Source organism: Mytilus galloprovincialis, chromosome 9, assembly GCF_965363235.1.
Source record: "Mytilus galloprovincialis chromosome 9, xbMytGall1.hap1.1, whole genome shotgun sequence".
In the NCBI taxonomy this organism is placed as follows: Eukaryota; Metazoa; Mollusca; class Bivalvia; order Mytilida; family Mytilidae; genus Mytilus; species Mytilus galloprovincialis.
Window position 1 is genome coordinate 89,142,361 of NC_134846.1, and position 25,031 is coordinate 89,167,391.

At 31.3% G+C, this 25,031-nt stretch overlaps 1 protein-coding gene across 4 annotated transcripts in view; it reads left to right on the forward strand.

The window, feature by feature from the left end:
• Positions 1-3,606: 3,606 nt before the first annotated feature.
• The window catches only part of LOC143046301 (inositol polyphosphate multikinase-like), a 40,356-nt gene continuing 18,931 nt past the window's right edge, over positions 3,607-25,031 (forward strand). The window contains exons 1-3 of one of the 4 annotated variants that reach the window (XM_076219401.1): positions 3,607-3,688; positions 11,708-11,756; positions 20,736-20,849. In XM_076219401.1, the coding sequence (XP_076075516.1) occupies positions 20,756-20,849 (94 nt within the window). In that variant the 5' untranslated portion in view covers positions 3,607-3,688; positions 11,708-11,756; positions 20,736-20,755. Of the gene's footprint in view, positions 3,689-5,069; positions 5,093-11,707; positions 11,757-12,903; positions 13,000-14,335; positions 14,414-20,735; positions 20,850-25,031 lie in introns of those variants that run through there. The other 3 variants (XM_076219402.1, XM_076219403.1, XM_076219404.1) reach the window with 3 other exon arrangements.

Below are 25,031 nucleotides of genomic sequence, written 5' to 3' on the forward strand. Positions count from 1 at the left end.
AAAGCAGAATAATTATTTGAGCGAATGAACTGTTACCTATGCTTTCAAGATCTTCAGCCTTTCAAAAATCTACAGCTTTTCAAAATGTTAGAGCAGAAGATTTATTTGTATCTGTGTATTTTTTAAGGAAAAATAATAATAATCGGGGGGTTCACTGAGGCTTTCCATAGATTGCCAATGAGAAAACAGTTACTGTCCACCAAGTTTCAATTGATGTAGATGAAAGCAATTATAGACAACTGTACGAACTTCAGCAATGAGAAAAAACCATACCCGGCATATATATTATAGTGCTTGTCAGGCTAAGTCAGGAGCCTGTAATTCAGTTGTTAATACTTACATATCATATTTGCTAATCATTTTGTACATAAAACAGGCCGATAGATTTCTCGTTTGAAATCTGGTTAATAGTTGTCTCATACCACATCCTATATGGTTCTACTATAGTTGTCTCATACCACATCTTCTAATTTTTATAGAAGAGTTACATATGAAGTTACTTCGAAATATAGTTATAACAGAGTTTTTAAGAAATATATTTTTGTACTTTTTTTGGCAAATGCATCAATAGGATTCGTTTGTCCTCTCGCAAAATTTGATTTTGAAACTAGACAGTCAGATAATTGTATTGATAGACATTGTGGAGAGTTGTCATACCAAATCTTCTTTTTTATATTGTAGGTTTTTATGATTTATGTGTGACTGAATGTGCATACGTCTCTTGCACAATGGAGCAGAAATAGTGTTTGCGTTAAAACAAATACATACTTACAAAGAGAAAACTATAACTAATCTAGGAAAGAAAATGTAATGTGTGTGTTTGTCTTTTTTCATTTCTAGCCATGGCGGGCCTGCTGTCAGTTTGTTTTCGACTTGTGAGTTTGAATGTCCCTCTGGTATCTTTCGTCCAAACAGATCATTTTTAGTAAACAAAGATCTGTATTGTAAACGTTTAACTTGTGACGTTCTTTTGTTATTTATATATATTTACTGTAAATGCTCATACTGAGGAACGGTAATGTTCAAAGTAAATCAAGATTTTTAATTTGATTAAAAAATAAAGAGGGGCAGCAGTTGTTTGTCCAGAAAATTAATTAGCATTTTATCATCACAATAGCCCTGATAATGACTTGTAAAAGAAATAGTAAGATAGTACTCAATATCTGTCAAAACTCAATACTCAGTCATATTACTCGATGATTAACTCGACCACCTTAGAAGTATTTAATTGTAACATGGGGGTCAGGTAATCACATTATACATATCCATGTTGAACTTCAAAAAAATTCTCTGATTATAGCATAATGAATACCAGAACAGAACAATTTGCAGAATTGAGGAAACATCAACGACATTTTAGAAAGGCCTTGGAACAAGTGTCAGTAATGGACGAGAGGTTAAAAGATCTGAACAAAAGATATACACTCGCCTTCCACTCGGAAATGTATACCTTATGTGAAAACATAGACTTGCGAATTTCAATAGCTGAAGATGTATTAGAATTATACACTGAATTTACTCTGTTTAAATCCAAACAAATAGAGAAGGTTTTTACAAAGCTATTCTACAGTTTGAATAAGTAATTTTTAGATTTGCTGCCACATCTCATTTTGACTTATAATGTAACAGTTTCCAAAATAAATGGTATGTCCATTCGGTGTGTTGTGTGATTAGTATATTATGTTACACAGCAACGTTATCGGCATTGAAAAGAAAAACATCTTTTTTTAGAGTTGGATTTTGCCATGAAAGTTGTTTTGTTGTCTCTTTTCACAAATTCATAGAATATGAAATTTCATATCTGCTTTTTTGCTTCAATAAACCTGATCGTTTTTAGAACTTAACGGGTTTTGTGATGGGAAGCTTCGGTTTGTTCGATTCTATACTACGACATGGTATAGCAATCCAATGATAAAGTGTGGGATATAAGGCTAAGGTCAGGCTTTCTGAAATTCAGTGGTTGTCGTTTGTTTATGTGTTAACTTTTTGTTTTTCGTTCTTTTTTTTTGTACATTGTGGCATCTTATGCTACATATATATATATATATATATATATATATATATATATATATATATATATATAAGTAGAATCCAAGTAAATACTAATATTAATTATACAACTCAAACGATCGAACTACAGTTACAGAATGATTATAATCCTAATAAAAGCCTTATTAAACTATGTGCAGATGATGAACCCGTGTGTGGTCGAAATGATAGAAACATAGAAACTGCCAAGTCACAGTATCAATTATCAGCGAATGTAACTGTTTATATTAATGTCACTACATACATAAATAAGGCCGTCAGTTTTGTCGTTTGAATTGTTTTACATTGTCCTTCCGGGGCCTTTTATAGCTGACTATGCGGTATGGACTTTGCTCATTGTTGAAGGCCGTATGGTGACCTATAGTTGTTAATTTGTGTGTCATTTTGGTCTCTTGTGAAGAGTTGTCTCATTCGCAATCATACCACATCTTCTTTTTTTATATTGACAGGATTATACATAAAAAAATCGCACACATTGGGTGTTTATCTATCTTGTTAAGATTGCTGCTACTGAGCATGAGAATTAATGTTTGAAACTTGAAAGATTTATATAAGAGCACTAGTTGCTCTTAATTATTTCTTAATCACAATTTTTTGAATACATGTAACATTGTATTTTATATAATTTTTTTTTCTTTTAATGATCCATGACGAGTTCTATAATACAATATTTGTAGCTAAGAATTCGTATATTCTGTGGCACCGTCTCTTGGTTTATCACCATTGCATCGGATAGGCCGTATCACTGACAATGATGAAGGAGACAACCGGAGTTCCTTGAGCCAAACAATTCGATTGAAACCAATTCTATATAGAAATAGCCTTTTAGGGATTTGTGGTATGACTGCCAATGAGACAACTATCCACCAAAGTTCAAGTACGCACTGAACCGATAAGGCACTTTAATCAGTAATTAATTATAGACATTATAAAAAAAAAAGAAGATGTGATATGATTGCCAATGAGACAACTCTCTACGAATGACACAGAAACTAACAACTATATGTCACTCTACGGCCTCCAACAATTATAGGCTAGTCAGTCATGTTACAACGTGCTTATATTAATTTTAAATAGTAATTCCCAAACAATATTAAAAATTGTTGTCAACTATTTGAATGAATGCTTGTTGGTGGGAAACTCCGATATTAAAAGGTACTTGATTTCTATAATAATGTATATGCTTCTCTTTTATTTTTATATATTTCTCTCATAATTATCCACTGTCACTCCTTCATTGTATATATGTTATTGTAGTTTGTCTTTAATTTGTTGCTATAACCATTTATTGTCAATGCACAGGGGCGGATGCAGGAATTTTCGAAAGGGGGGGGTGCTAACCCAGGGCAAAAGGGGGGGGTGCAGGGGGGGTGCAAAACATATGTCCCGATACAAATGCATTGATCGGCAAAAATAAAGGGGGGGTGCGCACCCCCGGAACCCCCCCCCTCTGGATCCGCCACTGATGCATCAGTGCTAATAAATCTTAATATCTTATCTTATCTGTAAGATTGAGTCGAGCGCACCTGTCACGTGCGGGAAGCTAACTCACAACCTCACTTGTGGATAGGCTATTGACAGTCATACAGTAGATCTGGGACATAATGTTTGCTTTTCCCAGAGTAGATGAGACCACTCGGTAATTGTTTAGTCTTTGTTAGCTATTTATAAATTAACAATGTCGCAGGCCATAATACGGACTAGAACATAATATCCCGTTTCTAAATTACCTCAGAGTGTAAAACAAAGTTGCAAATAAATTTAAGTGACACAAATCCCGACTTCCACACCTCCCAAATAAAACTAAACAAAATCAAGATTAAAAACTACTTATGATAAAAAAAAAAACAAAAACGGACCATGCCCTTGCAATTTAAACTAAGACAAACCTGTGTGTCTATTTTGTGATAAACTTGGGTTTAGTTTTCTGTAATTAGTTAATATTTCAGTTTCATTATGTATATCTCTTTCATATTCATTTGTTAACATTTACTGTTTGCAATAGCATTAAGTATTCTATATAATAAGGATGTTCTTATCCCGTGCATAAAAACAATGCCGTATTTGTCAAAACCTTTTCAACTTTTAATCTTCAGTGCTGTACAACTTTGTACCTTTTTCACGTTCGATCTTTTATATCTAGGCGTTATGTATTCAGGTTTAGTTTTCTGTAATTAGTTTATACTTTAGTTTCTTTGTGTATATCTCTTTCATATTCATTTGATAAAATTTACTGTTTGCAATAGCATGAATTGTTCTATATAGTAAGAATGTTCTTATCCCGGGCATAAAAACAATGCCGTATTTTGCGAAACCTTTTCAACTTTTGATCTTCAGTGCTGTACAACTTTGTACTTTTTTCACTTTCAATCTTTTATATCTGGGCGTCACTGGTGAGTCTTGTGTGGGAAAGGCGCGTTTTTGGCGTATTGAATTTTAAACCTGATACTTTTTGTTATCTATTAATCATGTTTTTCTGTGTCTAATATGTTCTCCTATTTATTTGTATTGTAGTCCTGTAATATTATGTTGTCATTTCAATGTTATATTTAACTTTGCCATTAAAGTGCGAGGTTTGGCATGCCTTAAAACCAGGTTCAACCCACCACTTTTATTCCCCTTTAAAAGTGTCCTGTACCAAGTCAGGAAGATGGTCATTGTTATATATTGTTCGTTTCTCTTTGTGTTGCATTTTAACGTTGAGTCGTTTGTGTTTTCTCTTATTTTTGAGATATTGAGATAAGACGTGGCACGGTACTTGTCTATCCCAAATTCATGTATTTGGTTTTCATGTTACATTTGTTATTCTCGTGGTGTTTTGTCTGATGATTGGTCTGTTTCTGTGTGTGTTGCGTTTCGATGTTGTGTCGTTGTTCTCCTCTTATATTTAATGCGTTTCGCTCGGTTTTGGTTTGTTACCCCGATTTTGTTTTTTGTCCATGGATTTATGAGTTTTGAACAGCGGTATACTACTGTTGCCTTTATTAAACCACCGGTTATTGGTCAGATCATGAGTTACTTCCCATGTCCTATGTTCCCGTTGGTAAGCAAGCATTTTCTTAATGTGTGCGCTTTATTAAATTTATTTATATACATGTATCCTATTTAATAGGTTGAAAGGTCAACAAAAGTAGTTGAATATTATGCACAACTGTAGCACTTCAGCTCTTGCCTTAAGGTAGTCAATCGAGGAAATCAGACAGTCAGATCTGTAGTGAGAACTGTTTTTCGTATCCCTGTTTTTCCTATCCTTTTTTTTCTGGTTTAGGCTACATTTCGAAGATCTTTTTGACGATATAATGAATTTCACTTTGGTTTCTAAATGTTCCATTATTACTTCACAAGCTGTTATAATAGTTTAATATAAATCTTCATCCGATTTTTTTTATATAATATCAGGAACATATATATTAACTAGTTAGATATACTGTTCCAAGATAATATAGATCTCTGCTGTGAACAGTATCTATGTTCCCGATCTCCGGCAGTAAATGTTTAAACTTCCTATTGTGTCCAAATAATCATGACGTCTTGAAAGACTAATATGAGGCAGGCATTACCTGTGAATGGGGACGAATCCTCAATCCTCAATCTTAAGGCCTGTTTGCACAAATTGTTCCGATGTGCGGATTTCCTCTCTGGTGCATTTTCCTCTACTTATTTTCTTCTTTGTGCTTTAAATTGGTATGCCCTGGTTAAGATTGAGATTGAGGAACAGCAGTATTAAATCTAAATTTAATTAAAGTCAATGTAATGTGCCACTGTTTGTAGTTTGGCTTTTGTCTCTTCTGTGTTCTCGCCGTCCAGTCTCGTTAGCAGAGTAGCTAAATTGAGGTTTCTCACCCCAACCTCTATGGATATTTGATTTAACATATCTTCACGTTCTTTCTCATAGCAGGGACACTCCAGAAGCCTGTATATTTTTTTTTTTAATCAAACTTAGGTAACGTCTTTTTTATAACAAACAATTTTTGAAAATGAATTTTTATTGAGTTCCTTTCTTAGACTGATAAATATACATTTTATTCAAAGTCTCATGCAAACAAGACCGGAAACGGAAGTAGATTTCTGCGCAGATCCGAAAATTAAAAAACGCGACAAAAACAGCTATACATATTAGGCACATACAGTGGCCTTCTATCCGTCCGTCGTCGTTAACTTTTACAAAAATCTTCTCCTCTGAAACTACTGGGCCAAATCAAACCAAACTTGGCCACAATCATCTTTGGGGTATCTAGTTTAAAAAATGTGTGGCGTGACCTGGTCAACCAACCAAGATGGCCGCCACCGCTAAAAATAGAACATAGGGGTAAAATGCAGTTTTTGGCTTATAACTATGAATTCAAAGCATCTAGAGCAAATCTGACAAGAAGTTAAATTGTTAATCAAGTCAATATCTATCTGCCCTGAATTTTTCAGATGAATTGGACAACTGGTTGTTGGGTTGCTGCCCTCCAATTGGTTATTTTTAAAGAAATTTTGCCGTTTTTGGTTATCTTGAATACTATTATAGATAGCGATAAACTGTAAACAGCAATAATGTTCAGCAAAGTAAGATCTACAAATAAGTCAACATGACCTAAATGGTCAATTGACCCCTTAAGGAGTTATTGCCCTTTATAGTCAATTTTTAACAATTTTCATTAATTTGGTAAATATATGTAAATTTTTACCAAATATAGTTCTCTGTTACTAATGGGCAAAGTTCATTATAGATATAATTGTAAGAAGCAAAATCGTTCAGTAAAGTAAGAACTTCAAACACATCACCATCACCAAAATACAATTTTGTCATGAATCCATTTGTGTCCTTTGTTTAATATGCACATAGACCAAGGTGAGCGACACAGGCTCTTTAGAGCCTCTAGTTTATTTGGGATTACTATAGAATATTTTGTAATCTTGAGATTACATGGTGACTAAACCTTGTACACAGATAAAATAACAGTAGAAATTTGATTGGTTAACTTCCAGTGATGGTTATTTTTGTCGAGCCTGCAACTTTTGTTGCAGAAAGCTCGACATAGGGATAGTGATCCGGCGGCGGCGGCATTAGCTCACTTCTTAAAAGCTTTATATTTTAGAAGGTGGAAGACCTGGATGCTTCATACTTTGTATATAGATGCTTCATGTTACGAAGTTTCCGTCAGTCACATGTCCAATGTCCTTGACCTCATTTTCATGGTTCAGTGACCACTTGAAAAAAAAGTTCAATTTTTTTGTAATGTTGAATTCTCTCTTATTATAAGTAATAGGATAACTATATTTGATATGTGCATACCTTGCAAGGTCCTCATGTCTGTCAGACAGTTTTCACTTGACCTCGACCTCATTTCATGTGTTTTGGTCTGTTTTTCTCATACTATATGCAATAGGTCTACTATATTTGTTGTATGGAATGATTGTAAGGTGTACATGTCTAGCGGGCAGATGTCATGTGACCTTGACCTCATTTTTATGGTTCAGTGGTCAAAGTTAAGTTTTTGAGTTTTGGTCTTTTTATCTATTACTACATGCCATAGGTCAACTATATTTGGTGTATGGAAATATTTTATGATCTTTATGTCAGTCGCGCAGGTTTTATTTGACCGTGACCTCATTTTCACGGTTCATTGCACAGTGTTAAGTTTTTGTGTTTTGGTCTATTTTTCTTTAACTATAAGTAATGAGTCAACTATATATGTTGTATAAAAGCATTGTAAGCTGTACATGTCTGCCTGGCATGGTTCTCTGACCTTGACCTCATTTTCAAGGTTCATTGGTCTTTGTTTAGTTATCTTGGTTAATGTTAAGTTTATGTGACAGTTGTAATAAAGCTTAGCTTTATACTTAGGACTATCAACATAATATCAATGATTAGTATAGAAGGCGAGACATTTCAGCGTGTGCACTCTTGTCATACATTTATGCAATGAAATGTTATGTGCATTTTTTTAGAATTTTGACAAACATTTAAAATCCTTAGTGAGAACCCTGATAAGGAAGGGTTCCTTGCAAGTCTTCATGTTCTTCAGACAGGGTTCACCTGATCTAGTCCTTATTTCATTGATCAGTGATCAGAGTTTTAAAAAGTTTTTGTGGTGAAGTCCCTATCTCTGATACTGTAATATAATATAAGCAATAGGTAAAAAATAAAAGGGTGGTAATGCCCTTTAATGGTAATTTTCGGCTACCGTTAGCTTCAAATTGGTTAAAATTTTACCGTGATTCATCAAAATATCCTTATGTGATTTGTCAGATGTCTCAAATAATTATCGTTACCGTTAATTTTCGGGGAAAAGATGGCATGATTTGTCAAATTCAGCTGATTTTTATACCATCTAAAAGAAAGTGTTAATTTTATCGTCATGCATTAAAAATCACCGTTAACTTCATTTGGCAAGAATTTTTACCATTATTCCACATGAAGGTACCCCATCACTACCCTCATATAATATATGTGTCAATTTAATGTTAAATGTTCTTGTCTGTCTGGTACTAGGTTTCATCTGACATCTGACATTTACCTCTTTTTCATGGCTCATAGGTCAATTTTAGGTTTTGATGGTTGTTTTTTTTTTTTTTAGCTCTGTAAGCATGGTAAGTCTTGTAAGTGATCGATAAGTCAATTATTTTTGGTGTATGGAATGATGATTGCATAGTGTGCATGTTATTTGGCAGGTACATGTATCACTGTTCCTTCTAACTTGCTCTGTGGTCAAATGCTGATATTGATTCACAATATTTTGGTCATAAATCCTGAGTTAAGAAGTTACTTTTGAAAAGGTTTTTGTCTAAGGAAACTGTACATGGATTACCAATATTTCAGTTATGAGACAAACATTTGTCCTTTGATAATTTTCTTAGTTTCAGAGACATTTATCATATTTATTTCAGAAGCCAAGGCAAAATATAACAATGTATCTTCAATGAATTATTTCCTTTAAAGTTTAGTTTTTGTCTATAATTCCTAAAAAATATCCTCAGGTCAAATTATCATGATTATAAAAGATTGGCGGAAGATACCAAAAGGATTTTCAAACTCTTTTGTCGGAAAGGAACTCACCATGCCAAGGCAAAACAAAATTAAAAAAAATGAATAATTGCCTAATACTTTGCTAATTAACCAAACATTATTTCGGTAAAATTATAAGCGATCACCTAAAGAGTCTGTAAGACTTCTTGGGAATTCTTTAAATTCATAAGAAACCTCAAATCAAAAAAAATAATGCATATGTTTTTTTTAAAACTCAATGGATAGTTTTCATTATAAAACTTATGTACATATACTTTTTTCTGAAGAAAATTCTTTAATTTATTCATATTTAGAAAATAGTTTACTTTATTTTAATTGCTTCCTTCCAGGAAGCAATTCCCCCTACATATTTTCCGTATGCAAAGTGACCTCAGTGTGACCCATCTCGTAAAAATCCGGTGACAATCGTTAAACTTCTGCTTCAAAACACGAACTTTAATTACCTGCCATATTTTCACACTGACCGATTGAAAAAAAATGGACGATTATACGAAATTTACACGAAAAAAATGATAAATTTGTGCACAGAAGACCAAGTTTATGATGTTTGTATGCATTGGTTCAAGAATTGGAAGAACATTATTTTTCACCGGTCACTCGTTTCTTATGACTTTAAACATATTAAACAATTAATCAAAAAAGGGAAATCAGATCTGGACTGGTTTTTGGCTCAGTTTTCAACTTTTTTTAAATACATGTAGTTTAAACAAAAGTTTTAAAGAGAGCTGCTAGATAAATACTGGAAACAGACCCTTTCGCTCCTTCTGCGCCCTTATTCAAACACTTAAACTGGATGACAGTTGAACAGAGAATAAAATATCACAAGCTTGTGATGACATTTAAGTGCATTAAAAATGATGCCCCATCATATCTTACTAACAAGTTTCATTATGTTTCAGACAGAAATCCATACCCCTTGAGAAATGCTGTTCAAGGAAACCTCATACTCCCTAAACCAAAAACTGAATTGTTCAAAAAATCTTTTTATGTATTCTGGACCATTCTTGTGGAATAATTTGCCAATACCGTTAAGAAATATTACAAATGTTAATTCTTTCAAATACAAAATAACAGATCATTTTTGAAATCAACCTAGCTGTATAAATAATATCATGAATATTAAAAACTGATTATGTCATCATGTTTATTTTTTTCATCACATTTTATCAAGTTGTACTGAACATTATTATCATACTTGATTTTTTATACGACCCCAAAATTTTTTTTTATACTAATGTATGCAATGTATATGTTTGCATTTTGTTTGATTTCTCATGATAAGGGCCTCAGGGAAGATTAGTTTTATAGCTGACTGTGTAACCCTCTTAAAATAAAGTTTTGTTGTTGTTAAGTTTTAGAGGTTTTTATTGTACAGACTTTGTTTCATGTTTTGAATTTGATTTGAGCTGCGTCGGATAGAAATCGACCTTATGCAAACGAAAATCAATACCTCTGTTAACCTATTTTGGGTTGAAATAATTTTTACGGAAAGTCTGTAATTGTTCCAAAGGTAGATTTGCAGAAGAAGACAACCCTTTAAAACGGACCAAAATGCAGCTTTTATATCTAAAATTATTCCAAAATCGACCAAAGTCTTAAACATGAACATGTGTACGTCCACTTGCATAAGGTCGATTTCTATCCGACGCAGCTCATTTAAAGATTTTACCTCAAACAAATTTATAAAGCAATGAATATTATAACTTATTTGGTCTGATAATCTCTTTCATGTAAGGGAAATTATATCAATGTATATAAAATAAACTAACATTAAATGTACCTTGTCATTTCGAAATTAGTAAAGAAGGATATGAAAGCTTAAAAGTAATTTCATCATAAACATAAAGAATAATATTTACAATTAGTTTTGAGTGTTAGACTTTATGTAATTCAATAAGTATTGCAGAACTCAAAAGGAGAAATCGTTAGTCAGAACTCCACTAAAATTAACTTGTGGATAAAAAAGACAAATTGAAATGAAATTTAAAACTACACAAGAAAAAATTACATCTATAACATGTATAATGAATTACTTTACTGTTTTTATGTACATGTCATGATGAAATAAATAAAAAATAATGGATAAATGAAAGTCGATGTACAGTCATATTTGACCAGGAGATATGCATGTAATGTAAACAACTCTATGTTTTTCTGTAATGATGAGGGGTGTATGTATCATGATTTATCCCGTAAGGAATAGGGGTGTCTGGGTGTATGCATCACGACTTATCCCTGTAAGTCACAAATTATGCATTGTCATACTAGCAGGTCATCATAGTTAATTATATTGACACACATATACTAATTAGGATTGACTAATTCTGGCCTCATACTTGAAGGTCCAGAGGTAACTTTTTTTTAATATTATTTCCTTTTGATAATTAATGTGTCATTATTGGTCATGTTTTTTCATGCTAGTGTAAAGTTGAAAAGAAAGCAAGCCTAGGAAGATACTTCATGTAACATTAAGTTATCTGTTCTAGAACTCTTTGTGATGTTTGTTTCTGTGACAGAATTAATCATAATCTTATAAACTTGAAGGTAGAAGGTTGTCTTGTTTAATCAGCCTGTCAGTGGGGTATATAGGGTCCATCAGATAGACTTGTCACTAATTAATTAGCTATATGTATATTTCAACAGGTGTGGGAGTACCAATGTAATTGTAGAGTCATTTGTAGGATAATAACAGGTATGTCAAATTATGTTTATAACATCCTAAACAATTGTTTATAATATATGTTATACGAAATCAATATTTATAAAAGAAGCTATGTGAAGTATTTGAAGAATGTAAATTGTTACTAAGTTTCATAATTTTATATATACATGTAGGTTGTCTAATTTAGTTTTTACTTACAAAAAACAGGAACAGGATCGTTATGACTAGCAGTGAAATTAACAATAAAGAAATTTTGATCAGGAAAAAAAACTAAAGGCGAAGGTTCTTTTTTCGTTAAGGTGTCTAAATTTTGTTTGGTGTGCCTTGTATATATGTTATAAGAAAAGTATTTACGATAGACTTTGGATACTTTAAATCAAATAGCTTATGTGTGAATCATTTGCGGTAAACAATTAATACAAAATGTTTATAAGTTGATTAATTATGTCAAAATTGTATTTTTTCTTAAACATGCTAAATGAATTTATCAAATATGTTATGAATCACAGAAAAACAATAATCTTGTGATGGTACAATGGAAGTATATATCTCCCTGAAATAAGTAGGTTTACAATATAGTTGTTATATTGTTTATCTGCATTCAATCTTATTGTTATTTACAATATTTATCACCTTCCCTTTTTTATTCTTTCTACACTAACTTTAATTTTAGATTTCCTTCAATAAAGTTTGTCTTGTAATAAATGTACTACTGTGAGAGGATAATAAATATATATATATTGTAATTGTACTACATACGAAGTACATCACATATTATATTGAAAAAAACTTTTAGATTACAGTCATGTTTTACAGAATTTGAAGCATATAGTTCAAATTAAAGTTTCCTTATAAAAACCAATTTAAAGTCAACTGATTTGCACTTTGTTGATAAAATTCCCATAGATGTGTTAAAATAAACCAGGAACTACATGTGTGATAGAACACCAGGATACTATATTAGTATTTATAGATACATTTTATGTAAGTAAATATGTATAATGATATTAATCTCAACTTTACATAATTAAGGTAAAATGAATAAATGAAGATTCACTTTATGTTCCAAATAATATTTCCACTTGATTTGTGTATTACATAGTTATATTAGTCAATCAAAGTATAATATTCTACAGGTGAAAATACTCTGTTTATTTGGCTGTCACCAGGTCAACTTTTAGGTAACACAATTTTAAATAACTGATTATTTTTCATTGTTCGTAAGTGGTTTACACATTACACAGGGATTTTAATATTTATACATATATAAGAGGTAATATCTTACAAAATTATAACACAATAGTCCAGAAAAAAGTGGCAATTTATACAGTAAAATTTTGCAAAGAAGAAAATATATATTTCTTAACCATTGTTAATTATGTATAACAGTTTACTACTGGACTTAAAACTGTAAGGCTTTTGGCCTCACTCACAGTGTCTATTTTACAACACTGGTCTACAATTTGCAGATTCAAAATTTTAAAATGCATAAATGTTGGAATTTTAAAAATTATTAGCCTAATTTAGGTGATATAATTAATGTTTAACATGTTTGGTTTACATTGTCTAAGAATAAAAAAAAATAATTTTCATGAGTTTGATAGCTGGAATCTTGTCTTCTGTTTCAATAGCTGTTACTAATATATTTTTTCTAGACCCTCACACACAGTAATTGTCATAAAACATCCCCTTTGTAGTTATGATTTATCATTTTAAAGGTGAAAAAAGCTCAGTTAGTCAAGGATGGTAAACACCCCCTAGTTAGTTATATTTATCAATTTATCATTTTGACCGTGCTAGCCCCTCTTGGTAGTCGAAGATGGTAAACACCCCCTAGTAGTTATATTTATCAATTTATCATTCTGACCGTGCTAGCCCCTCTTGGGTAGTCAAGGACATTAACACCCCCTTAGAAGTTGTTTATTCTATATTTTCTGAAGGTTTTTGAATATATATATAACAAGGAGATATATATATATATATACATGTATTAGTTATTTGTCGACTTTGTGAATTAAAGTTTTGTGTATGGTTTGATTTAAAGTCTTTCCTTCTCCATAGAAAATGGGATGTTAAGCAACCAACTATTAATCAATCCAAAGCAAATGGCATTGTATGAAAATGGAACTGTTAGCTAAATAATTGGAATACTGTAATACATTTTGCTCATTTTGAAATACCTAAACAAATATAGCTTAGGTTTATTTATTCACCTTTATTTGTAGAGAAGAATAGTAAAACAGGCGATTGCAGGTTATGATAGTGTAGAGGATCTATGTCTAAGTTAAAATTTCATGGCTTGATAAGAGAGCTGATGTTAAGCAATGAATAATCAATCAATGATTGATAAGATGACAAAGTCATTGACAATGTATCCATGATCCCTTTAGTGGGTCTCATCACAATAAATAATACATGTTAATCTCTTTACATTTACTGTTGGTTAATCAGGAAACTTTGAATGGGGGATAACACTTTTTATATCAATTAAAAGAAGAGAAAATACTTCCTTTAAATGAAGGAATAAGATTGTGATACTTTATCAGATGTTTATAATTCTATCCAATGAAATATTGATTTGAACTATGAAATTGTATAAAGTGCTATTGATTTGATATTATTGCCTTCTACTTAGCACAACATATATATGTATATTATTATTGTATGGACTATGTACACTCAGTGAAGTAAGTAAAAGCCTAAGTAAAGTCCAATAAATAGTTTGGGTTTAGGGGGTACTTTATTTTATTGTCCTTAATAAATTGCATATAAATTGTTTGGTTTGCACTAAGACTAGAGTGTAAGAGATAAATTATAATCAGATTTCATGCTAATGATCATGATGATATTTAAGCTTGTAAGAAATTGTTGACTTTGATTTAGTTTATATTATGGACTATATAATAATGGAAACAGAAGAAATTAGCTGACTCTAGAAAGTTGTAATTTATTGTAATATAATGATTGGGCAATATGCTATACTTTGAAACAATGATTTTGCTAGTGGAAAGATAACCTGGCATTTGCTTGTATAATCTGGGTTAAAGGTTCTTAGCTTCCTTCATTGGAATGAAAAAAGTTGAAGACTTTAATTCTTTGTCATATAAGGAATTAGAAACAAATAGTTTTGTTTTGGGACTGTACTACAATATAATTATCAAGTGATTAAACAATCTGTCAAAAATAAAAGATAGATCGAAATTGTTCATTGCCCCTAAGCCAAAACAAACTTTAAAATTTATTTTACATGTTTATAGGATGTTTATTTAATTATAGATACATTTCATGACAAAGTGAAATCCTGTTTGTTGATTGATATTGTAAAATATATTGAAAACTATATCATGTGCATCTGACTTGTCTAATTTAAGATTTGGGGAAAAAATATCAATGAACTTTCAATACGGAAATATTTGACATTAGCCCAATGCCTCATCTTCCATATGAATATTAATAACTACTTATAAATATGGGGGTGCATAAAAACACTGCATGTATTATTATGTACAGGGTGAAATAAGTTTTTTTGACAAGTTTGTTAATCTTATCACTCCTATAGTTAAGGTCCAGTATTGAATGAGTGTTTCCTGTCAAATTGTTGCTAGATTATTAAAGAAATTGAATAGAAAAACTGGAAGCAAAAATGGAGTTATATGTGGTTTATTCTCCCTTGTGACAATGCTGGACAGAGATTACTATCATTTGGCACTGACAGCAGTGTAAACTTATTGTATAAAGTATATATTTTAGACAGTAGAAAAACCTAGATGTCATTCACATCTTGTACTGTAATGCCTTAGAAAATGCCTGTACCAAGTCAGGAATATGACAGTTGTTATCCATTTGTTTGATGTGTTTGGACTTTTGATTTTGCCTTTTGATTTTGGACTTTCCTTTTTGAATTTTCCTCGGAGTTCAGTATTTTTGTGTTTTTACTTTTTATGTTACAAAGTTTTCATCTTCCATATGTCCTTGACATAAAAAAAAAGGAAATGTGGTATAATTGCCAACAAGACAACTATTCACCAGAGCTCAAATGACAGAAGATAAAAGCAATTATTGATCATCTTCAAAATGAGACAAACCAATACTGATAGTCAGTTATAATAGACCTTGAAATGAAAACATTGTGAAACAATTCAAACCAGAAAACTTATGGCCTAATACAGCACAATACAATTTACTTTAAAAAAAAATATGACAAGCATAACCCTAAGACAAGCAGACTACAGTCTCCTGACTCAGGATAGGAACATAATTGACATAAAGGTCTGTTTCTCAGATGCTGAACTTGATTGGAGCACTCTGTGAAGATTACAATTATTAAATATATCCTGTACTAACTGATCTTCATGTCAAATCCACCAAGAGGTACACTCACTGATCAGTAGAGTCTGTTGAAATGTAAAAAAAAATATTTAATTTACCATAAGAAAATGTTTGTTTTAACATGTTTAAAATTCAATAACTTTAATACATTTACTGTATTTTAGTTGTTAAAAAATTATATATAGAAATAATATGTTTTGAATGTACATGATGTAGATTTATTGTTGTCAACCCTTTTTAAATTTTTAATGATTTTAATGACGCATTAGGATATGGTATTCATAATCTCAAGTTTTAATTCATTGATTTATTATAAAAATAACACACTGAGTTTAAGTCGTAGTAGATGTTGCCTATAGACTATCTAAATGAATCCTCCAATTTGCTGCAAGCACTTTACTAGGTCATCAAGAATGCTCTGAGAGGCCAACAGATGTATAAATACAAGTAAACAAATATGTACTTTTAGGAGTAGCCAGTTATTGTTTGTGATGATTAATTATGTTTTCAGTTCAAGAACAAAATGTACCTGGTGAGCTTTCTTCAAGTTTGGTTCCAGTCAGGTTTTTAAAGAAATATTGATTCTGATTTCTGATTGAATGGAGCCCAATTCTTTTGAAATTTTAATAAAAAAGTATTTTTTAAAGGAATATTTCGTAAAGGATATAAGCACAAATTTATTCTAGTCACCAGTAACTGGAAATAAACAGAAGCACCAGTAAACCAAACAGAAACCAGGTGAAATGGTTTTAAACTAATTATTACATGAATAAAATATAGTTTAAAACCCTCTGTCAGTCATAGCAGATCAGTTTTACTAATTTGAGTCTAGCACTATGACAACCTTAATTTAGGACAATCTAGGCCTATAATAAATGATTAATATTTATAGCTTGCAAAGACATTTGATGAAACACTTTAAAAGTTGGAAAAGATGACGTCTCTTGAGCATGTTGAGTAAGACACAAACATTATTGCATCTTAATGCAAAAGGAAGACAAATTTTGCCTACATAAAATCGAAAATCATTAGAGAAACAGATTCCAACACCATTTCTCCTGCAATTCAATATTTTTTCCAATATTGAACCTTTAAATTTTAATTAAACAATCACTCCATTAGATTCTATCTAGAATGGTGGAATATTGTATAATAATTGATGTAATTGTAGAATCTAGAAATTATTTTGGCATTTTTAAATGCAAATATAAATTAATCTGCACAAATTGTCATCTGAATTAATGGACATTTCAGGAAATGCTATCTACCACATAATAATGCTTTTAGAATCCAAAAAAGTAATCAATGAACTAACACCACATTACTATAAAGGAGTAGATCCATGCAGTAAGACCCCTTTTTGGCCCCAAATTAATATAGCAGTTTTTACAAAATTGTTAAAGTGTAAACTTTTAGCTATTTATTGGAAAGTAGAATACTTCTGTTACATAAATATTGACTGTTTTTAACAATACAATGCATATGTATCGGGTACTAGCATCATTAAGTCATGCTAAATTACTGAAATTTCACAACTTTTGCATTTGTAAGTTTTGAACGGTTTCTGTCTTAAATGGAAGTCGCCACATTTTTTATCATTCTTGATATTTAAATGTAAGTTGTATTTGATGATAATACATAACATATATAAAGGTTGAGGGTGAACACGGATGCGGCGACTTTCATTTTTGATAAAAACCATCTGAAAAGTGACATATTTTGGCATATTTGATAGATTTTTCATATTCCAGCTTGAATTTTGCTGTCATTAATGACTAAATCAGTTCAAATCTTTCACATAAACTAATTGAATCGACTGAAGAAGACACTTAAGTGTTATAAAGGTTTCCAAAATCTTTCATCAGATGAACCTGAAGTTTGAGGCCAAAATCAGCCATTACGGGACCTACTCCTATAATGCTATGAAAATTAATGTGTACAGTATTTATATATAAAATATTTTCATTTTATAAGCAACAAGAAAAACATCACAAAAATTCTGAATTCAGAGTACTTATTTAAACATGGCATAACTCCAATGTGAACTGACAGGTACAGTGAACTGTTATCATTATTGATTATTGATTGGACAATAAGAATATTGATTAAATACAAAAATATTTGTCTTCAGGATTACTGTATTACATTTTTATCCTCTGTTATGGTATGCCATTGTAATAATTATTTCTTAATATGCATTGATAGATAATTTAATTTCCTCTACTTTAATTTGTAGCTACACAAGTAGTCAGATAAAATAGAATAAATATGATAATTTAACACCTCAAACATGAAGACAGATAAGTGTTGTGACATATTGCATGCCATGGAAATTAGTATCTATTTATATATCAGATATTTGACTAAACTTTCTTTATATATATAGAGAGAGAAGGCAACTACTGGTCAATTATGTCTGTAGATTGTCTTTAACTACCGTAAAGCCAGGAGCGATGATAATAAGAATTCAATGTTTTGTTTCCTAGAGTTTTGTTTTTTTGTTTTTTCATTTACTATAGGATAAGTTTTAACAAATAAGATCTGGGTTTAACTTTGTTCTTACATTTGATAAATATAAATTTGTTTTATTTTGGACACGGAAGAGAACTATTAAACAACAAAGCTTGTCAATATACAGTTGATTATCTCTGTTATCCATGTCATTGTTAGTTTATTTTCTATCTATAGATGAGTTTGACTCTCATATCTTTTGTCCCTCTTTTAAAGATAGATTTCTTACTAAAAGTGGATTGTCACGAATGGCAGAGTGATATAACTAGAGAATGGAGCTTTGTAAGATCTTGGTCAATAGAGCATGTTTACTGTAGCTGTATTTATATCATAGTTTCATTCAAAACTGGAAGTAGATTTAAAGAAAATATTTGTTTCATAGCAAAATGAATGCTTTATTGTGATTCACATTTTATTGACATTGTATAGAAAAAAAATCCTTGGTTGGGAATTACTGTCTTTTGGTTTATTGAATGTTCAAACGATTTTACTATATGTATTTGTTTTCTGTTTTTGTACGTACTTTTAAATCTCTTTGGTAATTAGTTTTAATTCATATCATACAATACAGAGTAGAATCAATAAGCAATAATAATTCCTATATATAACTTCTGTAATAGTATTCTGAAGGAGACAGGAAATTACTCTTTCTAAGGTAGGGTGTTTGGAAACTGGATTTGAAAAGTTTATAACTGCTAATAGAAAAGGATAAAAGTTTTATACAGTAAAATTACTGCTTAATTGTATTTGTGAAACAATCAAAAGACTGGAACTAATCACTAAAATTAATGGATTATAAAAATAACTGATTTGGGATATAATTTTACATTGATAAGTTTACAGTGCCAACAAATCTTAGTTATGAATCTGTCAAATTATTTGAGTACGTTTGTTTAGATCGAAAGAAGAATCTTTCCATTAATAGCTTTAACAAAATTGAGAAAAATCTGTTTGATAGATTCAAATGAAAATCTCCATGTTCCAAGGAATCAAAGTTAATATAACATATAGTTATCCCCTTACTGATAACCAACAATTATTGACTATTATCTGAATTATTAACTAATGCTGCACTATTAGATTAAATATGTTTCTTAAATTTAACATAACGAATTGTAACAATAGAATATTTCATTGAGTCTTCTTTAACCATGTTAACCCACCTGATCTAAAAGGCCATTTATTTATTAGCCTCTATTGGAATCACTAGACATCATTGAAATTTTTTTTTTAAATCTTCTTTTTGTTGATATTGACATGTGACACTAAACAACTATATTTTTAATACTATTGGAACACATTGGATCCTTTATGTTGTTAATGAAATACATGGTTACACACATATGTTCCTTTGTTGTTTCACGTGAAATACATATATGTTCTTTTTTGTTGTTATTGAAATACATAGTTACATATATAAGAAACATATATCAGTTCTTATATGTTATTATTGAAATACATGGTTACACATGAAATATATGTTCCTGTATGTTGTTATTGACATACATTGGTATAGAGGAGGGTCACGAGATCTCATAAACATGTTTAACCCTGCTGCAATTTTGCGCCTGTCCCTGGTCAGGAGCCTCTGGCCTATGTTAGTCTTGTATGATTTTTAATTTTAGTTTCTTGTGTATAATTCAGAGTTTAGTATGACGTCCATTATCACTGTACTAGGATACATATTTTTTAAGGGGCCAGCTGAAGGACGCCTACGGGTGTGGGAGTTTCTCGCTACATTGAAGACCCATTGGTGGCATTCGGCTGTTGTCTGCTCTATGTTTGGGTTGTTGTCTCCTTGACACATTCCTCATTTCCTTTCTCAATTTTATTGTTACACATGAATCACATATACCTTATTGACATACATGGTTATACATGAAACAAATATTTTCTAATGTAGTTATTGACCCAGACTGACACATGAGTGTTTTCTTATAGACAAGTTTGGTGATCACATTGCATTACCTGTTTTGCCAACACTCAAAAACAAGGTTAATTTAAAACTAGGTAGGAAAATTTAGGTTTATATAGTCATTGCATTGTTGGTGAAGTTTTCATTGCTCAGTTTTATGATTTACAGAAAAGATGATAATGAAGACTACTTTTATTGCTAGCAGGTCCTAAGGAAAATTCTATATACACTGCATGTTTTGTCTCCTTTTTCAGACAAATAAAGAAATGCACTGATGTCTAAGTTTCTTAACTCTCCTCAGTTGCCCCCTGGGACAAAACCTCTGCCTACTCAAGTAGCAGGACACAAGTATGGTGATGGTAAAATAGGTATGTACATTTATATATTAATGTCTCCCAATAGTTACTCCACCTAATATATGTATATCAGTGAATTATTTACTCTGAAATCGCTGTAATTTTATTCTGATTGTTATGTTTAAGCCAATTTAATATACATTAAAAAAAAAGGTAATAGGAGTACGACTAAGCCAAAAATACTGTATATACAACAACATGTAACTCCTCAGAACAAAACAGACAAACAAACAAATAGAAACAACAACGAACAAAACATGGTCCAAATAAACTCATTTGGTACATGCATCGAATGTGATAGGGTTGACCCAGTTTAACTTATATGCATGACCTCCGATTTTGATCATCTAGAGGGTAGATTGTAAAAGTAAAGTGTGTGTTTAGAACCCTTCCCAGTGCACCTATACCTACAGGATGACACTTTCATTATACCAAACTCGTTCAAGGACCAAAAAAAGAATAACCAATTTTTTTAAAGGACCCCAGGTGGAATTTTCCATTAAATTACTTGTGGGTGTAAAGTTAGTTTTAGTTAAAGGTCAAATCTGCAATTACTTTTAGATTAAAAGATTTTGGATCACAAACTAGAACTAGAAAGGCCCTTGATTCTGGGACAGACAGACTTAATGAAACTTGACCCCTAGGTTTATAGATCTTGATCCTCTTACTTTATGTTATAAAATCTTAAATGTATATCTATCTTAGAAGCTTAACATTACTTGTGTGGTGACCTAACAGGTTTTTCACTAAATTGACTAGACTACATGACAGTTATTCAGTGACTAGACAACCTGTATGTTTATAAGGTCTAGCATCCTGCTAGACAGAAGCATCCGTGATAAGCTGAGATATACATAAAATGGTTGATCAGTGAACCATACACTGCACATTAATTTCACAAGAAAATATTAAAATTAAAAAGAATTAACATATTTATAACATATTATTGAGAAATAGACTTAAATGTTTTTACTGCATTAAGTACAAATCTTTTTATAGAATAATTAGATCAAGTATAGATGTAATACCAAGTAGATTCATTTTTTGGTTAAAATTTGTTACACATCATGTTATTCGTCAAACCTTCATACAATTTTCTGAAATTTTAACAGAAGCTTTTATATGATTAAAAGATAATGTCTGAAACAAAGCATGGTAAGAATGTGAAGTTTTGTGCTGTATCAATTACATCAATTACATATTGTGTTAAACTCTTTTCTTTGGAATTTAGGGTTCATTTACTGATGGAGTATAACTTCTATTTTTGTGTTAACTTTGTCATAACTATTACTAGCTGCTGTATAAAAACAGTATTAGGTCAACGTGAGAAAAATATCAACTATAGGTGTTACCCACAAAACTGACGAAGGATTTAGTATTATCTTACCTCCTATACATTTCTAAGAATATGATTGGTTAAGAGCAACCGCATGAAGACCGTGTATATTCCATATTAGGTTAGGCGTGGAGATGTGCCCCTTTATACAAACAACACAGCGGTGATAAAAATATCTTAAAGGTTTCAACAGACGATTAAATGGATAATGAACAATTGAAATTAATTCCAATACAACACATTTAAAGCTAACAAGTTGTTATTGTTGGTATTTGTTTTTGAATACACCGATGGAAGTTGGTTCATAATACTAACAATATTGAAGACTTGATCACTTTTATAGGCCACTAGTCTAAATATCACATGTAAAGATAGAGGGTAAGATAAATTCGTTACATAGTGTGCTAGTGACCTAATACAATATATATGGGGTCAGTAAATTCCATATGGGGATTTGAGCTTCGCTCCACCCCACATGAAATTTACTGACCCCATATATATCATATTAGGTAACTAGCGCACTATGTAACTAATAAACCTCACCCTACAGTTTCTAAGCCTCATACCAAAAAGTTGATATTTTTTTTACATTGACTTTAAATTGGATATTATCGGTGGTCCAAGCCTAGGGGTTACTTCCTATATTTTTAGTGGTAAGAGTGTGCCGCAAAACAGGGTTACTTTTTCATGCTCTGCTGGTTGGAACAGGGTCCCTCTTTAATGTCCTGCGGATTAGAACAGGGTCGCTTTTTCATGTCCTGCTGGTTAGAACAGGGTCGCTTCTTCATGCCCTGCTGGTGAGAATAGTGTCTTTTTTAAACAAAATATTTGTCTAGAACAGCATGGCTTGTTTAACTGTTGAAGATGCAGTCTAGAACCCGGGTGTAGAACAGCATCTATTTTATACGGTCTAGAACAGGTTATACATTTTCTGAGCTTTTCTATAGCTAGAACAGGTTATGTTTTTCATTATTTCTGTTTAGAACAGGGTATGTTTTTCAATATTTTCTGGTTAGAACAGGGTATGATTTGGAAAGTGCTGTCTTCACAGTTATACCCAAAACGATAGTCAGTAACCCCCTGGGGTTCAACCGTCTTTTTCAATTTGCTCAGCTTATAATAAAATTACAATAAAGTTACAATAAAATGGATAATAAGAATGTAAAATTTGCCAATCCCTCTGTAAGGAAATATGATTATCGAAACTAATGTAAACACTACTAGTCATATATTAATCATAAGATTTAAATTTAATTGGAGTGTTATTTAATTGTTTGATTATAATCTAAAGTATTTACTGATCTTGATATAGTTTTTTATTTCCGGTTATACATAAATGTTGGATTAGTTGTATTTAAATGATTAAATGTTTAAAGTTATTGACTACATGTAGACAGAAGAGATTTAGGCCTAAAGAAAACAATGTGTAATTCTTTAATCAGATTAGAAAAGTGGATATTTTTATGCCCCACCTACGATAGTACAGGGGCATTATGTTTTCTGGTCTGTGCGTCCGTTCGTCCGTCCGTTCGTTCGTTCATCCCACTTCAGGTTAAAGTTTTTGGTCAAGGTAGTTTTTGATGAAGCTGAAGTCCAATCAACTTGAAACTTAGTACACATGTTCCCTTTTGGGTGATCTTTTTACTTTTAAGGCCAAATTAGATTTTTTACCCAATTTCACAGTCCATTGAACATGGAAAATGATAGTGCGTGTGGGGCATCCGTGTACTTTGGACACATTCTTGTTTATCAGTGTTTCTCAGATACCAATGATATTTCATATTCCCTAAAAGTATAAATTGCATATATATCCCATGAAATAATATGAAAGTATTTAATTTTTAACCTGCCACTCATTATTTATGTCTGTGCCTGTCCCAAGTCAGGAGCCTGTTACTCAGTGGTTGTCGCTTGTATATGTGTTACATATTTGTTTTTCGTTCACTTTCTTATATAGATAAGGCTGTTAGTTTTCTCGTTTGAATTGGTTTACATTGTCATATCCAGGTCTTTTATAGCTGACTATGGGGTATATGGGCTTTGCTCATTGTTGAAGGCCGTACAGTGACCTATATTTGTTAATGGCTGTGTCATTTTGGTCTCTTGTGGACCCCGGTTTCATTGGCAATCATACCACATCTTCTTTTTCATATTCAGCACATTTAAAAATTTTTTAACATCATTTACATGCAATACATTTTTAACCAGGCTTTGTCAGATACCTTTTATATTACATATCCTTATAAACTAAAAGTGTATATATTTTATTTATACATGGAAATAATATAAAAAGTATCTAAATCTTAACATTGGTTGCAATAGAATGCTGTGATTTTCCAGTCTTATAAAAATAAATATTTTCACATGAGCGAAAAATTTTGTAATTTCATACCACAATAATTGTAGACAAGGCCTTGTCAGTTGTTTTGCAACAAAACAAAGTTTTTACTCAACAAACAAAAAATAAGATATGCAGTCCCTTGCATTTCTGCATTATTTACATTAAAAGTCAATATGATAAAAAGAATTACTGATCCCAGATTTTTAACATTGTAATGTATAACTCAGGACTAATGACAACAGTAATAATTCAGTCATGTGTTAATGTACATTCAGGAATTTACATGTTCAGTCACAAGTTCAATATTATCTTTAAACTGCGGACTAGACACTTTTTAATTAAAAAAGAACAAAATATTCTTCCTTCCTGAAACAGTTTATTCCCTTCACAAGGCTTTTATTATAAAAAATAAGATGGGGTATGATTTCCAATGAGACAATTCTCCATGAGAACCATTAAATGACATGGAAGTTATCTTTAGAAATGCATTAAAATGAATAGCACAATATTAAATAGA